Source organism: Hypanus sabinus, chromosome 16 (assembly GCF_030144855.1).
Source record: "Hypanus sabinus isolate sHypSab1 chromosome 16, sHypSab1.hap1, whole genome shotgun sequence".
Classification (NCBI taxonomy): Eukaryota; Metazoa; Chordata; class Chondrichthyes; order Myliobatiformes; family Dasyatidae; genus Hypanus; species Hypanus sabinus.
In genome coordinates this window covers 30,176,142-30,195,887 of record NC_082721.1, presented here as the reverse complement: position 1 = coordinate 30,195,887, position 19,746 = coordinate 30,176,142, and the positions used below count along the sequence as shown (strand labels likewise).

General features: G+C 39.4%; 1 protein-coding gene across 1 annotated transcript; it reads left to right on the top strand.

Moving 5' to 3' along the window:
- The first annotated feature begins 6,998 nt into the window (after positions 1 to 6,998).
- admp (anti-dorsalizing morphogenic protein) lies at positions 6,999 to 17,060 on the top strand. Its single transcript, XM_059992406.1, has 5 exons — positions 6,999 to 7,335; positions 7,436 to 7,578; positions 12,221 to 12,340; positions 14,152 to 14,355; positions 16,671 to 17,060. Exons 1-5 carry the CDS (start codon positions 6,999 to 7,001, stop codon positions 17,058 to 17,060), a joined length of 1,194 nt encoding a protein of 397 aa, XP_059848389.1.
- The last annotated feature ends 2,686 nt before the right edge of the window (positions 17,061 to 19,746 follow it).

The window sequence follows — 19,746 nt, the reverse complement described above, 5'->3', positions numbered from 1 at the left end:
TTATCTAAACTGTCAGAATCTTGTGCTTCCAGCAAATCTCTCCATCCTCTTTGCCATGGGGACCATGGCCTTAGCTTTTCTCACCTGACTTTTTATCTAAAATCCTTCACTTCTGGAAGGAATTTTGGCTAATGTCTTCCCACCCATTGACAGTTCTTTGCATCATTCCTTAAAGTATGTTGATCAGAAATGAATGCAATTAACTGGTTGAGGTCTACCTGGAGTTTTATGAAAAAAAAATTACCGTAACTTCTCGGCGTTTATACTCAAAATGAAAATGAACTTCTCGCATGCTTTGCTAACTGCTTTCCTTAAAGTCCCACCACCTTCAAAGATCTATGCATTTGAATCCCCATCCCTTCACTTCTTGCCATTACATATATTACTGTTCTTCAACTCCTGCCAAAATGCATGTCCTGTGTAACATTCCACCAGCCATGTCTGCCTATTCTTGTTATCTACTCTTGTCCTGTTGCAGCCAACTTATTGTTTTTCTTTCAATTTGCTAAGTTGAATATTATTTGCAAGTTGTGATTTTTATTCTAATATCCAATTTACTTAATTATTAAAAAGAACTACATAGATTCTAGCACTGACCTTGGGGGATTTCTTGTCAATTTCAGTATTCAACTGCATCATGTACTCCAGGAACATAACAGAGACCTTCATAACAAATCAGCTGTGATAAGATTGTAAATATCTTCATGGGACTAAACTTATAAAGGACATAATTACCCATTGTATCGAGGCATAAACATTTTGTTTTATGATGTGACACTGCTGCAAACCACAAATTCTCTATCCTTTCATCTGCAAAGTTGAAACACAATAAAATCTATATTCATTTTGGCATGTTTATATTTTTGACAAAAACTTTCTAATTTAACAGGCAAGTATAAAATTTAATCAATGGTGCTATTAAAAATGAGGGCCTCAAAGGAGCTAAGGTACAATGGGGAGAAGTTTTGTTACAGTGACTTCAACAGATGGCATCTGGAGTACTTGCTTTATATTCCAACCTTTGTATCTCAGGAGATACCAGCCTTCAGTATTAATTTACAAGATACTGGGAGCTCAAGTGTTCATTTATGATAACTAGTTGCTTTCTATTCCTTTGAGTATAAAAGTTGAGGCTGACTTTGTTGAGCTGTTTGCTGTAATAAAATAATTTGACAAGGTTTTTCTATAATGGGAATCCATAACAAAAGGTGAAAAAGCTAGAAATACTCGGCAGATCATCTGTGGAGGCAGAAGCAAAATTAATATCTCAGGTCTGAGACTATAAACATGACCATTAATTTAGATTTATGCCATTCCAAAGTGAAATCAGGAAGCAAGGTTTCTGTGGAAAGATTAGTGGAAACATAGGATTTACCCAGAAGGGTGATGGACCAATTGAATTTTTCAAGACCAAGAATGACAGAGGTAGATTTTTACTTTTTAAGCTATTTGTTAGGTTATGGTTTACACATTGATTTATTTGTATAAAGCCATGATACTTCATCCTCTCAGTTATTCCAGGTCTGTTTGAAGAAATCTTTCAAGGTTATGTCAACGAAATTTTCAAACTGTACCTGAGAAAACTTACCAATTTTTAAAGTAATGCAAAAAAAAAGACTGATCTAAATGCTGATCTTTATTGAAACTGTTGGGTTCATTAATGTTGTTCTAGTCAGTGGGTGGCATTAGGAATAAGCTCCCACTACCTATTAAATGCTCCCAATGTTGTGTATCTCAAATAGCTTCTGACAACCAAGTCAAGCTCTTGGCCTTCATGTGTAGCTTAGCTACTAAGCCTGGCAGAACCGTTTCTACTGACAGGAGAAGCGGCAAAAGTGGGTTACCGGCACCTTAAAACCAGTCACTTCAGGCAGATGGAGCTCATTAGCCATGGTAGGCAGCTCATCTAGGAGAAGGAAAGCTCTGATCTCAAACCTTCACTGCCTAGTGGCTCTACCACTCATGGGAAAAGCTTCAGAAGTAAACCCTGAGGGAAAAAATCCAATACTGATTGGCAACTGCAGCAATGCCGCTGGTGCCAAACAGTATCAGTCTCCGCTGTTACTTTGGATTCATCAGCTGTGAGGAAGGGGGTAGTCTGTTACATGGGCAACAGCTTACTCTTCGTATCTTACTGCCTGGGACACATAGATAGACAGCTGGCATGGAATATCCTTGGTCAACCCTGGCCTCAATTGAAACTGTTCCGAAATTCAACAAGCATTTTACATAAACCTGTAAGAATTCATCTTTTTCTTATTTATCCTGTAGTCATTTCTTGTCTTTTATATTTCTGATCTTATAACATAAAACTTCTGACAGAACTTCCAATAACATTAATGAAAATATTTACATATTTAATAAATGGTTATAAATTGTTGTGATTTCAGGGCCCAGGGAAAGTGAAAGGAATTCAAATCAACTTGTTAAAATGTTGAGATATATTGAAGATATTAAATGCATATGATAAAATTAAAGTGTGGCTTTAATTTAAATTTTGTATTTAATCTTGTTCCAGGTTGATCAAGAATTCTCATCCTAATCAGAAATAAAAACTGCAAAATATAAAATTACAAAACTTGAACCAAAACAGATATAAGAATTGCAGATTGTTATGTAGATAAGCTAGTCGTCAATGCCTTTATGTGGCCTTTCTGTCCGTCTATGTATTTTTACTTCTCCCAGTGTTTCCAAACTTTCCCTTTTCTTGCCCTTGTTTCCTATGTTGATCTGTTCCACAGATTTTGGCACTTAGTTCTTCAAAGTCCTGTTAGCTTTTTAAACTAGGGCTTAGATAAATCCGGTTGTTGATCATTACAAAATTCTGCAGTGATGACCCCACAAGCAGGTTAACCCTTTGTAAAGCTTAACTCTCGTGTCAGATACCTCATCTCCACACCTACCTGAGGTTGAGTGGCTCAGAGGTTGCACCATAGCCCTTTGCGTAAGATGATTGTGGGTTCAGTTCCCGCTGTGAAGAAGAGTTGCTCTAATATGAACACAGTCATTTGGATGAAATGTTAAAAGCAAAGGAAGGTGGATATTTATCTGACAAATATACTCAGTGGCCACTTTATTAGATTAGCTAATCAGCCAAACATCTGGCAGCAATTCAATGCACAAAAGCACTTCCTCTCTCCCCCCCCCCCACCCCCATCTTCTTACTCTGGTTTTTCTTCCCCCAGTCCTGATGAAAGGTCTTGGCTGAAACATTAACTGTTCACTCTTTTCCATAGGTGCTGCCTGGCCTGCTGAGTTCCTCCAGCATTTTGTGTGGGTTTAATGGACAGAAGATTGGCTGAATGGCAGGAGGGAAAGCATGTGAATAAAGAGGGCCTTTTCAGGTTGGCTGCCAGCCACTAGTGTTGTGCCACAGTGGTCAATGTTGAGACTAATTCTTTTCACGTTGTATGTCAATGATTTGGATAAAGGAATTGATGGTTTTGTGGGCAAGTTTGTGGACAATACAAAGGTAAATAGGTGGAAGAGCAGGTAGTGTTGAGGAAGCAGGGTGTCTGCAGAAGGACTTTAGACAGACTGGGGAAATGGGCAACGAACTGGCAGATGGAATACAGTGTAGGGAAGTGCATGGTCATGCACTTAGGTGGAAGGAATAAAGTTGTAGACTGTTTTGTAAAAGGGGAAGAAAATTCAAAAATCTGATGTGCAAAGGTACTTGGGAGTCCTCTTGCAAGATTCCCTAAAAGTTAACTTGCAGGTTGAGTTGGTAGCAAATGAAATGTTAGCGTTCATGTTGAGAGCACTAGAATATTAAAAACTAAAATGTACTGTTGAGGCTTTATCAGGCATTAGTCAAACTGCAGTTGGAGGATTGAGAGCAGTTTGAAGCCCATATTCTAAATGTTGGCATTGGAGAGAATCCAGAGGAGGTTCACGAGGAAGATCCCAGTAATGAAAGGGTTAACAAGTGAGGAGCATTTTATGGCTCTGGGCTGGAGTTTAGTAGAATGATGGGGGATCTCATTGAAACCTATCAATATATTGAAAGGTCCAGTTAGAGTGGATATGGAGAGGATGTTTCCTATAGTAGGGGAATCTAGGACCAAAGGGCAGAGCCTCAGAATTGAATTAGAATGGAGAAGAGAAGAAATATCTTTAGCCAGAGGGTGGTGAATCTGTGGAATTCATTGCTACAGACGGCTGTGGAAGTCAGGTCATTGGGTGTACTTAAGGGGGAGGTTGATAGGTTCTTCATTAATCAGGGTGTCAACGGTTACAGGGAGAAGGCAGAAGAATGGTGTTGAGCGGGATAATAAATTGGCCATAATGGAATGACAGAGCAGACCTGATGTGCTGAATGGCCTAATTCTGCTCCTGGTCTTATGGAATTTAATGCAGACAAGTGTGAGCTGTTGCACTTTGGGAGGCAAACACACACCAGGGAAAGCTTACATGGTGAGCGATAGAGCACTGAGGAGTGCAGTAGAACAGAGGGATTTGGGAATACAAATGCATAATTCCGTGAAGGTAGATAGAGTGGTTAAAGAAAGCTTTTGGCACATTAACCTTCAGAAATCAAAGTATTGAGTATAAGTGTTGAGATGTTATCTTGAAGATTTTTAAGACTTTGGTGAGGCATCATTTGGAGTGCTGTGTGTAGTAAAGATGTCTATAAGACTGAAAGAGTGCAGAGAAAATTTACAAGGATGTTGTCTCAGCCTGAGGAGCTGAGTTATAGGGAAAGGTTAAGACTTTAGGATTAGGGGAAGATTTGATAGAGATGTACAAAATTATGAGGGGTATAGATAGGGTAAATGCAAGCAGTTTTTTCCTCATTGAGGATGGGTGAGAATAGAATTAGAGATCATGAGTTAAGGGTGAATGGTGAAATGTTTAAGGGGAACATGAAAGGAAACATCTTTACTCAGAAGATGGTGAGAGCGTGGAATGAGCTGCCAGCAGAAATGGTGGATTGTGCTCTGATTTCAACATTTAAGAGAAATTTGGATAAGTACACGAATGGAAGGCTATAGTCCAGGTGCAGGCTGATGGGACCAGGCAGAATAACAACTTGGCATGGGCTAGATGGGCCGAAGGGCCTGTCTCTGTGCTCTGGTTTTCTCTCACTCCATAGGCACATGGATGAAAGAAAAATGGAGGGTTATGTGGGAGGGAAGGGTTAAATTGATCTTGGACTAGGCTGAAAGATTAGCACCACATCGTGGGCTGAAGGGCCTGTACTGTGTTGTAAAGTTCTCTGGTTCACAGTAACTTGATCTACGCTCTTCTACTCTGCGGATTGTCTTGCCATACACCTACACTAGGGGCAAGTTACAATGGCATATTAACCTGGAACCAGCACATCTTTAGGATGTGTAAGAAACTGGACCACCAGCAAAAACAAATGTGGTTTTTAGGAAGAACATATAATTTCCAGATTGTCAGCACTAGAGGTCAGGATAGAAGTTGAGTAACTGGAGCAGCCTTACCAACTGTGCGCTCCTGTTGCCTCTTTCTCTTAATTGTAACTCCCAACTCTGTTCCTTTCCATGTTATTACCAATACTTTTATTGACTCCTTAACCCCAAGTATTTCCACTTGTGGGATCTGGTGGTGTGAAAATTATCCATTGACTTTTCCGCAGCACATCAACTGCAAAGATGCATTCGTAAAGCAGAATGACTTTGGACCATGCTAAGAGTGTGAAAGCCACCTGAAGAGAGGTCAGGAGGCAAACAGCTCATTGCCTTTATACCAGAGCCCTCAGTTAGAGCCTGCACCAGCCCAGGAACTTCTGATAAGAACCCAGATAAAAAGCTAGAGGAACTCAGGTAGCATCTATGGAAAGGAATAAAGAGTCAACGTTTCAGGTAGAGATCAGGACTGTCCCACCTGTCCCAAACCTTCATTAGCACTGACAAAGGGTCAGCTCAAAATGTCAACCGTTATTCCTTTCCATAAGCCCGACCTGCTGAGTGCCTCCAGCATCCACTCTACATTCCAACATCTGCAGAATTTCTTGTGTTTAAGATAGACCAAGAACTTCTCTCACTCACAACCAATCTCTTTCTGAGAGTATTGTGCATCCCTCTCTGACCCAAACTCTTTAAACCTTTCATTCCCACTGCCAGGTGTAATTTATATTCCATGTGCTGTCTGAACCGGTGATGTTGATGCTTATCAAATGTACCTGTATCTCACTGTACTTATTCATATGACAATAAATTCAACTTCATGCAGTCCGCCCCCCCCCCCCCATGAACCTTTTCCTTGGATTTAGTGTTTGAGAGTTGTGAGTTTAGTGGGCTGCAAGGCCAATTGCAAATTTCTACAGGTGTTTGGTGGAGAGATTCTGACTGGCTGCACAGCTCCGTCGTTTCCACAACCCTCCCAGCTATCCAGGACATCTCTAGGAGCTGGTGCCTCAAGAATGGGGCACCCATCATTTAAGACCCTCTCCACCCAGGACATTCACCTTACCACATAGGAGGAAGTGATATAGGAGCCTGAGGACATGCATTTAACGCTTTAAGAACATCTCCTTGCCCTCCACCATCAGGCTCTGAATGGTCCATGAATACTACCTCCTTCTTGGTATCTTACACTATTCGTAACTTTCAGTAAATATTATGCCTTGCAAGGTACTGCCGCCACAAAACAGCACATTTCAGGGCATACCTATGTCTCGGATAATAAGCCTGGTTCTGATTCTATCTGAATACACGACTCTTCGCTGCCTCAATCTCTTTAATTCGCTCCATCTCGGTAACGCCGGTGCTCTCTGTTTGTATAGCTAATGGTCCAATTAGTAGAAGTTGGCCACTCGAGGGGTCAGCAAGCGGCCCCGACTGTGCGAGTACACTCAGGATAGAGAGAAGCGGCGGGGTGTCTCTGCGGGGTCACTCGATACTTGTGTATTGCAGGGTCAGGAGCGAGGTGTTTCCTGGCTTTAGGGGGTCGCTCACACCTCGTTAGCAGGGAGGCCCCGAGCCTCTCACCTACTAATTGGCCGCGATGCGCTACACGGGGAGGGAAGGATGCGGATATATTGCGGCTCCCTCCGTGACCACCATCCTGCTCCCCCGTCTCTCGCCATGTGTCCGGGTGCCCTTGCCTTGCTGCTTCTCCTGCTCGTGTCCTCGGGACCGGGTAACACCGTCAGCCTACCCGGCCAGAGCCGACAGATACGGTCCAAGGCACTTAAGAGGTTGTTGGAGGTGTTCGGGATGGAAGATGCGCCGCCGTCGCCTCATAAGCTACGCCAACCTCCCCAGTACATGCTGGACCTGTACAACACGGTGGCAGATGCGGATGGGGTGACCAAAGAGCCCGACCTGCTGGTGGGAAACACGGTGCGCAGCTTCCTGGATCGAGGTGAGAGCCCTTCTCCCGACTGATGCCCAGTGCTCAGGGACCGTTCCTGGCCACCACCGGCTGCACTGACCTCTCCGCTTTCTATGCTTGCTTTCCTCAGCACGTAACCAGCAGTTCGTGTTCTTCTTCAACCTGTCCAGTGTGGCCAAGAGCGAGACGATCTTGACCGCCGAGCTGCATCTCTTCAAACTGCGAGGTCGCCCGTCCCAGGATCTCGGGCAGCGTAAGCACCACCTTTGTCAGGTAAGAGGTGTCTGTTAGCTCCGTCCACCCCGCAGCCTCTTTCCCGCCGCAAACCTGAGCGAGAGGGCAAAAGCAATTGCTGGAAGAACTCAGTGGTCGGGCAGACCCTGTGTGTTGGAGGTGGTGGAGAGATGCTCAGTGGATGTTTCGGGTCAGTGAGAGAGGTGGGTGGTGCAGGGGCTGAAAACCGAGGCAGAGGTTCTGCTACAGAGAACGCTAAAAGAATCCCAGCAAATAGGCGAATGGCAGACATTAAGATAAAGCACATTTAGGAATAAACAGGAAAAAAGCAAAAGTAAGGAATTGGAGGGAAAAGCCTAAGTCGAGAAGAGGTCTTGGTAGCGTGGTTTTAAATATGTTTCCCAGGTGGGTGAATTTCTCGGTGTGTTTCTCCTCAGGGCATCCGAGCATAAAGCTACTTCAAACTTATGTAAAGTTTAGTTATGGGTCTTGTAGGTAATTATTTTGCAGCTGAATTTCTTTGCATTTTGCAACCTTGAGACTGGGAAATACGCTCAGAGACTTGGTACCGAGGTTGAAATCCATGGAGAACAAATGTTAAACGTCAACATAAGAAATTGGGCAGATGCTGAAAATCCAGAGCAACACCCACAACATGCTGGAGGAACTCCGCAGGTCAGGCAGCATGCATGGAAATGACAGTTCCGGCGGAGACCCTTCCTGAGGACTGGAAAGGAAGAGGGAAGACGCCAGGATAAAAGGGGCGGGGAAGGGGATAGTTGGAAGGTTGATAGGTAAACCAGGTGGGTAGGAAAGATAAAGGGCTGGAAAGGAAGGAATGTGATAGGAGAGAAGAGTGGACCATAGGAGGAGGGCCATGGGGGAAGTGAGAGGCAGGTGAGAAGAGGGAAAAGGCCTGAGTGGGCAGGGACACCGGGTAGGTGCTTGATGAAGTGGTCCCTGCTCTTAGATCTGTTTCAAATGGTGTGAATGTGTTTAAATAATTGTTAAAAAGCAATAAATAACCAATTTTTGTTTGATTAATTTTTATTAGCTTCGATATGTCTTTTGAATGTCAGATGTTTATGCCCAGAAGTTGGACCCTCTCCTCTGTCCTGCTAGACTCACTCTAATTCTACACAAAAATATTGAAATTAGGCAAAAATCTATCAAAAGGTCTTTTGCACACAGATGGAGAGACTGCATTACAAAGAAACCCAGAAAGGAAAAAAGGAGAAGTGAAAGATTTGGTGTGTGGGCAATCAGAGAAAACAGGAGCTCTGAGGGAGCTGCAGTAACAATTGTCATACCTTTGCCCCACTGATCACTGGGAAGTGAGCCAGCAGGGCAATGGTGGCTACTGAACAGCTGCAGAAATAACTGCCATGCAGGTGAGGGAAAACTCAGAGAGGGAAGACACAAAGTATTGGTCTTACTGAATCATGCAACAACTAATCCTCAAGCCATGACAATAACTGACCAATGACCTGTGAGTATTGCAGATTTGATTTGGGGGGAAAAACTCCAGATGCTGGAAATCTGAAGTAAAAGCAGAATATATTGGAAAAACTTAGCAGGTTACAAAACGTTGATTTTTTTCTTTTCACAGATGCTGCTTGAACAACCCGAGTTTTTCCAGCATTTTCTCTCTTTTTTTTCTTTTTATAATATTTTTATTCAGAAAAAAATTTACAGAGTGCAACACATAGATACATCTCAACATAATTTGTGTACATTCATATATTGTAATAAAATTGATCAAAATGTTATAGCATAACACATAAAGGTATACCACTCTGTAATCAAAAAATTAAAGGTAGGTCATACATCATAAAATAAATTTTTTATACATATAAAAAGTCAACCCCCTACCAACTATCAAAGAAAAAAGCTGATGGATGACAATGGATAATTAGAAAAAAAACATATTCACTTAAGAAGAGAAGATAAAAATATACATAAAAGTCTGTGCACTGTTAAACTTTATAAATTGTAAAAGTAATTTAGGAAAGGTCCCCAAATATCACAAAAAGATTGTTTCGAATTTAAGACTGAGCAGCGGAACTTTTCTAAATTTAAATACGACATAATATCACGTAGCCATTGAAGATGTGTAGGAGGGGTAGACTCCTTCCATTTAAGCAAGATTGCTCTTCTTGCTAAAAGAGAGGTAAAAACTAAAACCTGTAGGTTAGGAGTATTTAAAATTATATCTTCATAATACCAAACAAGGCAGTAAGGGGATTTGGGTCAAATTGGACCCTAAAAAGTTGAGAGATGGTATGAAATACTTCCCGCCAAAACTTTTCAATTGTAGGGCAAAACCAAAACATATGAATTAAAGAGGCATCAGCAGAGTTGCATTTATTACAAAGTGGAGAAACATTCGGGTAAAAACTGGAGAGCTTCTGTTTAGAAATGTAAGCTCTATGAACCACTTTAAATTGTAGAAGAGAATGACGAGCTCAGAAAGATGGTTTATTAACCCATATAAGAATTTTATTCCATCTATCATAAGAAATCTGACAATTTAGGTCATCCTCCCAAGCTTTTTTTATTTTATCTATAAAGTCTTGTCTAGAATCAATCAACAAGGTATAGATACCGGTAATAGAACCATTAACAAAAGGTTTTAAATTTAAAAGATCGTCCAGTAAATTTTTATCAGGACCTATAGGAAAAGTAGCTAACTGGAAATGTAGAAAATCTCTAATTTGAAGGTATCTGTAAAAATGTGATTCTGGGAGTGCAAATTTATTTGACAATTGGTCAAATGAAACAAGAGATCCTGAGATAAACAGGTCCCAAAAACACTTAATACCTAATTCATCCCAATCTTTAAAGATTTTATCAGTCATGGAAGGGATATAAAAATAATTAAGGAGAATGGGAGATGATAATGAAAAATTCGCTAAACCAAAAAAATTTTCTAAATTGAGACCAGATCCTTAAAGTTTGCTTAACAATTATGTTATCTGTTGTTTCATTTGCTGAAAAAGAAGAGTATGATCCAAGAAGAGAGATAATAGAGGAAATTTTTACAGAATTAACTTCTAAGGAGACCCATGATGGGCAATCTTTACGATAAATATAATAGGACCAGAAAGTAATATTCCTTATATTGGCAGCCCAATAGTAAAACCTAAAATTGGGTAGGGCTAGTCCACCCATCTCTTTATTTCTTTGTAAGTAAACTTTACTTAAACGTTTATTATTCCAAATATAAGAGGTTAAAATTGAATCTAAAGAATCAAAGTACGTCTTAGGAATAAAAATAGGTAAGGCCTGAAAAAGATACAAACATTTAGGAAGAATCTTCATTTTAATCAAATTAATTCAGCCAATTAGGGATATTCTCTTTTGAATTGAACAAAGTGGCTGTAGTTAGTGATGACACTACAACAGGTAGGCTAACTGGCCTTGAAGAGTGGCATTACTTTTGCAGTTCTCCAGTTCTTTCCAGAACCCAGGGGATTGTGATAGATTACAACCAATGTACCCATTAACACTGCAGCCACTTTCAATAAGACTTATAAAGAAAGCCATTAGATTGGGGAATACCTTCTCCATGGACCAATAATTTCTCTCCAGGTTAGAAAGCCACACTCTGTTCCCATGCAGCCACACTGGTTCTAAAAGACATTACAATAAGCCCATGCTTTGAAAGAATAATATCTCTGGCACTTTATTGTAATTTAAAAATAACCATACTGGAACATGTATTATATATTTCCGTGCCTTTGAATTCATTTTTTAGGTACAGGAATGTAGTAATTTTATTTTTGTATAACAATACAAAAGTGGTTTAAAAAAACTGGCAAGCAATCACTTGCAATAGAAATCAGCTGGCCACTTGATATCAACCATTTTATATCATTAAGGTTAATTGAGTTTGTCCCAAAGTATCATGTTCTTATTGTTAAACATGCCATATGTCTAATATTTGTGAATGATGGATAGTTTAGTCTTTGTCATACCATGAGGAATATAGGACACAAATTGGCACTTGTTTGGATCCTAACTGTTTAAACTGATTTTTGCTATATGCATATTACAATGTGTACCAATGAGATCGCCTATAACTACTGTACACAAATTTCCTGTCAAGGTTAAAATGAATCAGGCACATCACCATGTGTAGTTTCGCATTTGTACCCACATAGGAAATTCCTTATCATGGAGTTTAGGTAAAAGGCCAGAAACAAGAAACTAGGTTTTGAGGAATACCTTCGCTCAGCCCCAGCATTAATCACAACTCTGAGATTTTATTATCCAATGAAACATTATGGTTTGGAAATTCAAAATATTGGTAGGTAGGAGGGAGTAATCCTGAAGCCACCTCAGTGTTCAAGATGATTTGGACACTGTGTTTTAGGACCAGCTTCTTGTCCTCTATCACCAGATTTCTTAATGATCCATGAACACTACCTTATTATCCATCTTTTGCACTCTATTTACTTTTGTAACATATAGTTATTTTTGTCTGGTACTGTTCTGTTGCCGCAAAACAACAAATTTCACAACATATATCGGTGATAATAAACTTTACTCCGATAAGTTTCTCCTCCATTTAGGTCTGAAGGAAATGTGCCATGCACTCAGTCCATCTCAAAAGTCATGTGAATTTATTTTCAAAGGACTAGATGTTGCAACTTGTCTGAGCTGTAATCTCTTTTCTTAGGTTAGTGTCTACCAGATATTGGACAATGGCACATCTACAGCAAAAGGGAAAAGATTATTGTCAACCAGACTACTTCCAGTCCACGACAACACATGGGAGGTCTTCACAATCACTAATGCTGTAAGTATCTTCAACAGAAATAATATTTGTAGTTTCTGTATGGCATATATAACTGCATGGTTTCCATTACTGATGGCAAATGCCTACAATTCCTGCTGTAACAAATTTAGTATCCATACCAGCTCTTGATAAAAACCAAAGGATGATACAGTACGGAAGGTCATTTGGCCCATAATGTCTGTGTTAGCCATTTAAAATACTCTTGTTACAAAACCGGACAGCTTTGGTTGTAAATACATTAAAAGATAGTAATACCTGTAGCAATAATTGAACTTATCCTTGTTATAACTGCAGGAATAACTGCATAGTACCCATATACCTGCAGGAGATTATACAGAACCACTTTAGAACTACAGGGAGTACTTGCATCACAGCTTCAGCCCTCACCATTAAACACTTGCCAATTACAGTACTGGATGCTTGATTTAGAGCAATACCTTGTCATGCTAACCAGGGAAATGGCTGTTTTTCTTGTATTACTTGATAAGACAGGGTTAATTAATGTGAATATTCAAGGATGTCCTAGGCAATTGGCTAAAGTAGAATTGGACAAAACACGTGAAAGGATAAAATGGTACAGTAGTCTATCGTTGATAGATATTTAAGATGTTTGATAAATCGCATAAAGATTTATACCAGTGAGGAAGAGAGACTCTGTGAGAAGGATGTAGTTAATTAAGCTTAGAATGGCATTAAATTGAAGGAAGATATGCATTGGGAAGATTAGTAGTAAACTAATTGGAAATTTTTCTTTAGAAATAAGCTGAGACTAAATAAAGAAATTATGAAGGAGCAAATAGAGCTCTTGAGTAAAGTAGAAAATAAATTTAAAACAGACAGTATATTAAAAGGAAGAGAGCAGCTGAAATAAGTATTGGTCAGCCAAAGTGTAAGACTCGGGAGTTAATAATGGAAAATATAATCTGTCTTCATGGGAGAAGATAGCAAAAACATCCCAATTGAAATAGTCAAGTGGCAACAGGGAGGAAGCAATCCATAACAATCCCTACCAATAAATAAAATGTACCTAGTAAATTAACGGGGCTAAAGTTTGACATGTCTCCTGGACTTAATCTGCGTAACGAGCAAAGCATTGGTACGTATGTAGGTCCAAGTGAGAAGGTGGATTTTGTGCTCTGAAACTGAATGAAAACAAACAGGCCAGGCTGACTGGGAGCCACAGTAGATTAATATAAAATCTAGTTACAACCATAGCTCCACAGCAGAAGATCTCTCTTCATCGGATGTCATATTCATGGTCTTAGAGACAAGTTTGGATGGATTATGAATTTTACAAGTAGACAGTAACTGGAGCAGGATTACATAACAATGAAATGTAAACTAGGTTTTTGAAGTAATGGTGGATTCAGTTCCATATATTATAAATCACCATGGAGCCACAGCAAATTAGAACATTTAATTACATCCAATATCAATTTTGACAGAGGTTTGCAAGAAATGTCCAAATACTCTAGTTTATAAAAAACCTGTTAGTTTGAACTAAGTCATACTTTAACTGGGTTGAGGGAGATTTATTTTGTATCAGACTCAGCACTGCCTCATTCTGGTAACATAACAACACAAGAAATTGAGCTAGGAGGTAATTCAGCCCTTCATACCTGCTCTATCATGCATTATGATCATGGCTGACTTTCGACTTCAGGGCTGCTTTCCTATACTAACCCTCCATCTCTTATTTCCTTTAATATTCAAAAAACTAAAACCAGTTTATGAGGCACAACAGAAGGAGTCACATTCTGCCAGAAACACTTGCTGAACTTGATTGATGAGAGTTTTGTTTATTTATGTAGGTGTATGACTGGATACAGGATAAAGATAGCAATAAAGGCTTGCTTGTCAGTGTGCAGGGCCTGGCTGGAGAGCAACTCAACAACTACATCCACTTTGCCACCGGGAGAGACCATCACAGCAGCAAAAAGCCAATGGTGGTTCTCTTTACAGACGATGAAAGGAGAGGGACTGCCACCTCCAGTTCTTCAATAGGTAATTCTTCAGTTACAACTAAAGAGTCTACCACAAACACAAGAGATTCTGCAGATGCTGGATATCCAGAATAACAGACACAAAATGCTGGAGGAGCTCAGCAGGTCAGGCAGCATCTACGAAGAGGAATAAACAGTTAACGTTTTGGCTGAGACCGTTCATCAGTCCTGTACCAGCTTGAAATGTTGACTGTTTATTCCTCTCCAAAGAGTTCCTCCAGCATTTTGTATAGAGTCTACCACACTGATGCACTGTGTCAAATGTTCTTACAGAAAGCTGTCATTGGATCTGTACATCAGTGAGTTAGCTTATGTCAGACAGGTTCACTCTTGTCTTCCTTCAGATTCATTTTCGAGAATAAAATTCCCATTCAGTTACGTACTGTTGTGATTAATTCATAGCTCCTGGTGGTTCACGGTTCATACACTATCTGTCTTAATGCCTTAAGGCATAACTGCAGATTGGATTCTATAGGATGAAACATAATCTGGACTATTTGTTTGGACATGCAAAGTAATTTCTCTAACTACCACGAGCCTGAGGACACTGCAATTAGCCATTAGTTGTCCTCCTGACAACTATTGCAATGACAGAATAGATCCTCCCGTCTCCTCCGTCTTCTGCCTTGCCCCTGGAAGTCATTTATATTTTCAGTTCACTTTTTCATAAATCTGTAATACCCCAGACTACTGTCTTTAAACTTCAATTATATGTGTGAGTCAGAAATTTGAAGCAAATAGGAGATTAATATTCATTATATACTTACATTAAAGACCAGTCAGGTGATACACTGGTGAACTAATGTAGCCTGTGGAAAAGCAAATAACAATGATGAGGAGACAATTGTAGCTTTCAGTAGTGAATGGTAATGTAACACTGATTTTGTTTAACATTCAAATATTTAGCGATTATATTAGAAACAAAGTCAATATCAATGAACACTAGAGGGCATTGCCAAACCAGTAACTGAGAAGGAGCTGTTTAAAATCAAGGGATATTACCACTTGCGTAACAGTGGCCCACATTCCAATGCAAGAGAGGGATGAGGAGTATCTGAATTCAGGCTGCTGCTCACTGAACCCACACAAACACAGTGTAAGTGGTGTACTAGCCCTGCCCACCTGGCCTGACAGGAATCTTCCACCCACTATGTCAGTTTGTGATTCCCACTTTGGCCTCATCATTAGTCTTAGAATCCACAAAACCTAAGTAGAAGCAAGTTATCCCCAATACAACAGACTGGAGAGCTTGACAGGATGACTGCAGTCTCTCATTTGAACAGACAAATCAGACCGTGTACTGGATTTTCCCCATTAGCAGTTTTACTGCCAGTCTGCTCTAAAACAATTCTTCACAGTCCACATCATATTGCCAGTCTCTGCGTTATTAGCAGACACTATACTCTGGCCACCTTATTAGGTACTGTATCTCCTGTACCTAATAAAATGGCCCCTTCCCTGCTGTGGCCCATCCACTTCAAGGTTCAATGTACTGTACGTTCAGACTGTTGTAACACATGGTTATTTGAGTTACTGTTGCCTTCTTGTCAGCTTGATCATTCTCCTCTGACTGCTCTCATTAACAAGGCATTTTTGACCACAGAACTGTAGCTCACTATATTTTTTTTTCACCATCCTCTGTAATCCTAAAGCAGGGGTCTCCAACCCTTTTTTCTCCATGGGCCCAAACATGGAGAACATTAACATTAACCAAAGGATCAATGGATCCTACCTTGGGAACCCCTGCACTAGAGACTGCTATGCATGAAAATCCCAGGAGATCAGCTGTTTCTGAGATATTATTGGTCTGGCACCAATAATCATTCCATAGTCAAAGTCACTTAGATCACATTTCTTTTTTATCCTGTGTTTGGTCTGAATGACAAACTGAACCTCTTGACCATGTCCACATTCTTTTATGCATTGAGTGAAGTGTACATTGAGTGTATAAGCAAATAACTTCCAGCAGAGAAAATATTAGAAAAGCTTCAACAGATTATGTAGTCCATAACTATTCTAACTTGTGTGTTTGATGCCTTGTATTTAACTTGATGAAATACTGCAAAGCACGATCCAAATGTTTAAATGGAAAACTAATTCCAATCTGCTTGAAAAGTAAATAAATGATAAAATTATATAAAATCAGCAAGGTACTATATCCCCACACAAAGACAGATGTACAGTGGGTCCACATGCATAGAATAGGTTCTGTTGCCTTTAAAACCACAACAGCCTTCAGGTTCTTGATGTCTTTACATATTGACATCTGTAATAATTTTGATTTGATTTTGTTTTTAACATTGTTAACTTTTGGCTTTGCCATAGAGACTCCATTTCTCTCTGAAGTGACACTTCACGATAAAGCAAGCCAGAGTCGCAACACAAGATCCTTGAACTTGCAAGGCTGCCAGAGGTATCCTCTTTATGTGGATTTTGAAGAGATTGGCTGGTCTGGTTGGATCATCTCCCCGCGGGGTTACAACGCCTACCACTGCAAAGGAGCATGCATTTTCCCATTGGGCCAAAATATGAGGCCTACCAACCACGCCACTGTCCAATCCATTATAAATGCCCTTAAGCTAACTAATGGTGTTGCAACTCCTTGCTGCATCCCAGACAAACTATTCTCCATCAACCTGCTGTACTTTGATGATGATGAAAATGTGGTCCTGAAACAGTACAATGATATGGTTGCTGGCAGTTGTGGATGTCATTAGTTCATTGACTTCTTCAAGCACTGCCTCTAGAAAATTATGACTGTCAGGCAGAGAACAGATGTAATTTTATAGAGTTAGTATGTATGGAAGTGGGGAAAAAAGCATCTTCAGAAGATCTGGAATTTCTTTAACACAAGCAAGTAAACTGCTTGTCCAAGTGAATGACTTTTTTTTTACAAAAGTCATTCCACAAGCTGTGGTACTGCACAGCAGACAATTGTATAATATGTTTATATGTTTAAATATACAGATGTATTAATATATGCAGAATTGTGAAAAGTATTGTGAGAGTTGATAGTGTATAATTTTTAAAAATCTAATAAATATATAAATGGATTCTACAGAGTAATAAACACAATATTAAGAGCCTGAGTGATTTATTATTTTATAATGGAGCATTAATTTTAAAAAAAGGATTAGTTTATTCATACCCTCATCTTCCCCTCAATTATTCATTCTTGCTTCTCACTCATTACTATTCTGATACTGTCTGTTTTTCTCTGCCTTATTTTAAATTCTTGCTTTCATTTATTGTCCTGTAATGTTACTTCTGACACTTATTCCTTCCATCCTTCTACTTAATATAATCCTTTCCCAGCTATTATTCCCAGGGCTCATTGCATTCTTGCTTAGTCTCGCTTCAAGCTAATTTCATTAATTTTCTCTAATTCACCTCTAGGCTTATTTACTGTTTTTCTTTAGTTATTTCAAAGCACATTTATTATCAAAGTATGTATCCATTATACAACCTTGAGATTCATCTTCTTATAGGCAGCCACAAAACAAGGCAACACAAAAGAACAAAAATGGCCAAACACCCAATGTGTAGAGAAAAAAACAAATCATGCAAACAATAAACACAAGCAAGTAACATTCAGAACAAGAGTGCGTCCACAGACACAAGCCCTGGAGTAGACCTCAGCCTCAGGTCAGCACAGAGCAGCAAGCAGAACCTGCCCCACTTCCATCCTTTCTCACACACAGGCCCAGTTGCATCCTTCCCCAGTTAATTTCTCTTGCTCTAAAACCCTTAATCAGTAATTCCTGACCCTCTCCCACTACTTACTGTTACATACAATTTAAGTGATTATACATATGCCCATCACTCCACATAAAAATCATGTGATTTATCATACCACCACCTACATTTCCAGATGTAGGGCATTCTCCATAACCTTACACTAGCAGAACTGGTAAGTTTTGGCTGTGGAGATTTCAAATTGTTGCTCTGTCTTAATATAAGATTAAACCTATTCTTAATCTTCTGATTTGTCATTGTCCAGAAACACCTGCAATGACAGTCTAAGTCAAAGTTGAGTTGTCACATGCACAAGTACATGTATGCACATATGCAATGAAAAACTTACTTGCAGCAGGCCACAAGAAAAACATATATACACAAATTTTACAATGATGAAAACAATTACACTAAAAAATGTCCATCTTAGTACAAGATGATCATAGTGTCCCTAAAATTATAATAATTTGGGTTTTGCCAGTTTAGCATAAATGTCATCTATTCCTGCAGTCTCTTTTAGGCTTAATTTGTTGGCGATTTATAACATTTAGAGTGTGCTTGCCTTGCTAAGCCTATTGGTACATCCATTTTTCAACTCTTCATAATGTTAAAGCACAGAAACTTGTCTTGCTCTTACTGCAAGATCTCTCCTTGCCTCTAATCAACCCATCAACACTTTTCTAGAAGTTGCAGTAGCATGCTAAAACAAGAAGGTAGATTATATGCTAACATCCTATCGGAGAGCCTGAACTCTCAGCTTTCTTGTTCAGAATGCAAACAATATCTAAGAAGACATTCAACATCCGAGGTTAAAGCAGTGAGGAAGAATGTAGAAGAGTATAACAAAATTGTATTCATTGTATTATATTCATTTGGAGATAAAATACAGTCTGAGGTGCAATTCAATCTAAACAGTGAGAAATAAGCCAGAACTACCCAACCTTCAGAAAAGCCCAAGCAGTCCATGTTCAATATTATCCTTCAAAGTCTGACAATCTCACAGGTGCTTATGTTCATTGTTCAGAGCAACAATTTCTACCCAGTTTAAGTACTTGGAGTGGGTGGACGATGAGGAGGATACACTGCATACAGACAGACCATATTAAATTAATGAAGGTAGATTAAGCATGATTACACAGATGCTCATCAGTTGAATGTATTGCATTAGGATTTTACTTAAAAAGAAAATCCATCCCATTACTGCCCACGCTCTTCAACATATTCTATCACTATCACCAAGTCCAGGCAGCAGCACAAAAATCTGGTGCTGAATAGACAAGCGAGGCACTACTATTGCTCAAGATGTCTGCAAACAAAGATTAACTGAATGCCATGAATGTATTTGATGTGAGCAAGCAGTAAGTCTCTTCCTAGAAAAAAAAACAGAAACTAAGAGAGAATATCAGTGGAATTTGATTCAAAATAGATTGAAGAATTCAGGAGACGATGTAATTGAATCTTGTCAGAAACTAGTATTCTAAAGTTACCATAAATAAAAATTGCACTATCAGATAACCCTTTCTGGTAAAAGAAAACAAAGGTATCTTTATATAGCTATGTTGGTGGATAGAATTAAAGAAATTGATAAGATTTATTCCGTGACTCCTACCAAATATAAGAAGAGAGTTGAGCTTCAAATGGAACATAGCTTATTATTATCTTCTTCAA

Excerpts from the sequence above, each read along its gene's own strand:
- admp (XM_059992406.1), top strand. The coding sequence starts at position 6,999 with ATGCGGATATATTGCGGCTCCCTCCGTGACCACCATCCTGCTCCCCCG. Across the intron at positions 12,341-14,151 it reads TCTTCACAATCACTAATGCT|GTGTATGACTGGATACAGGA; the intron begins GTAAGTATCTTC and ends TTATTTATGTAG. Across the intron at positions 14,356-16,670 it reads CTTCAATAGGTAATTCTTCA|ACTCCATTTCTCTCTGAAGT; the intron begins GTTACAACTAAA and ends TTTGCCATAGAG.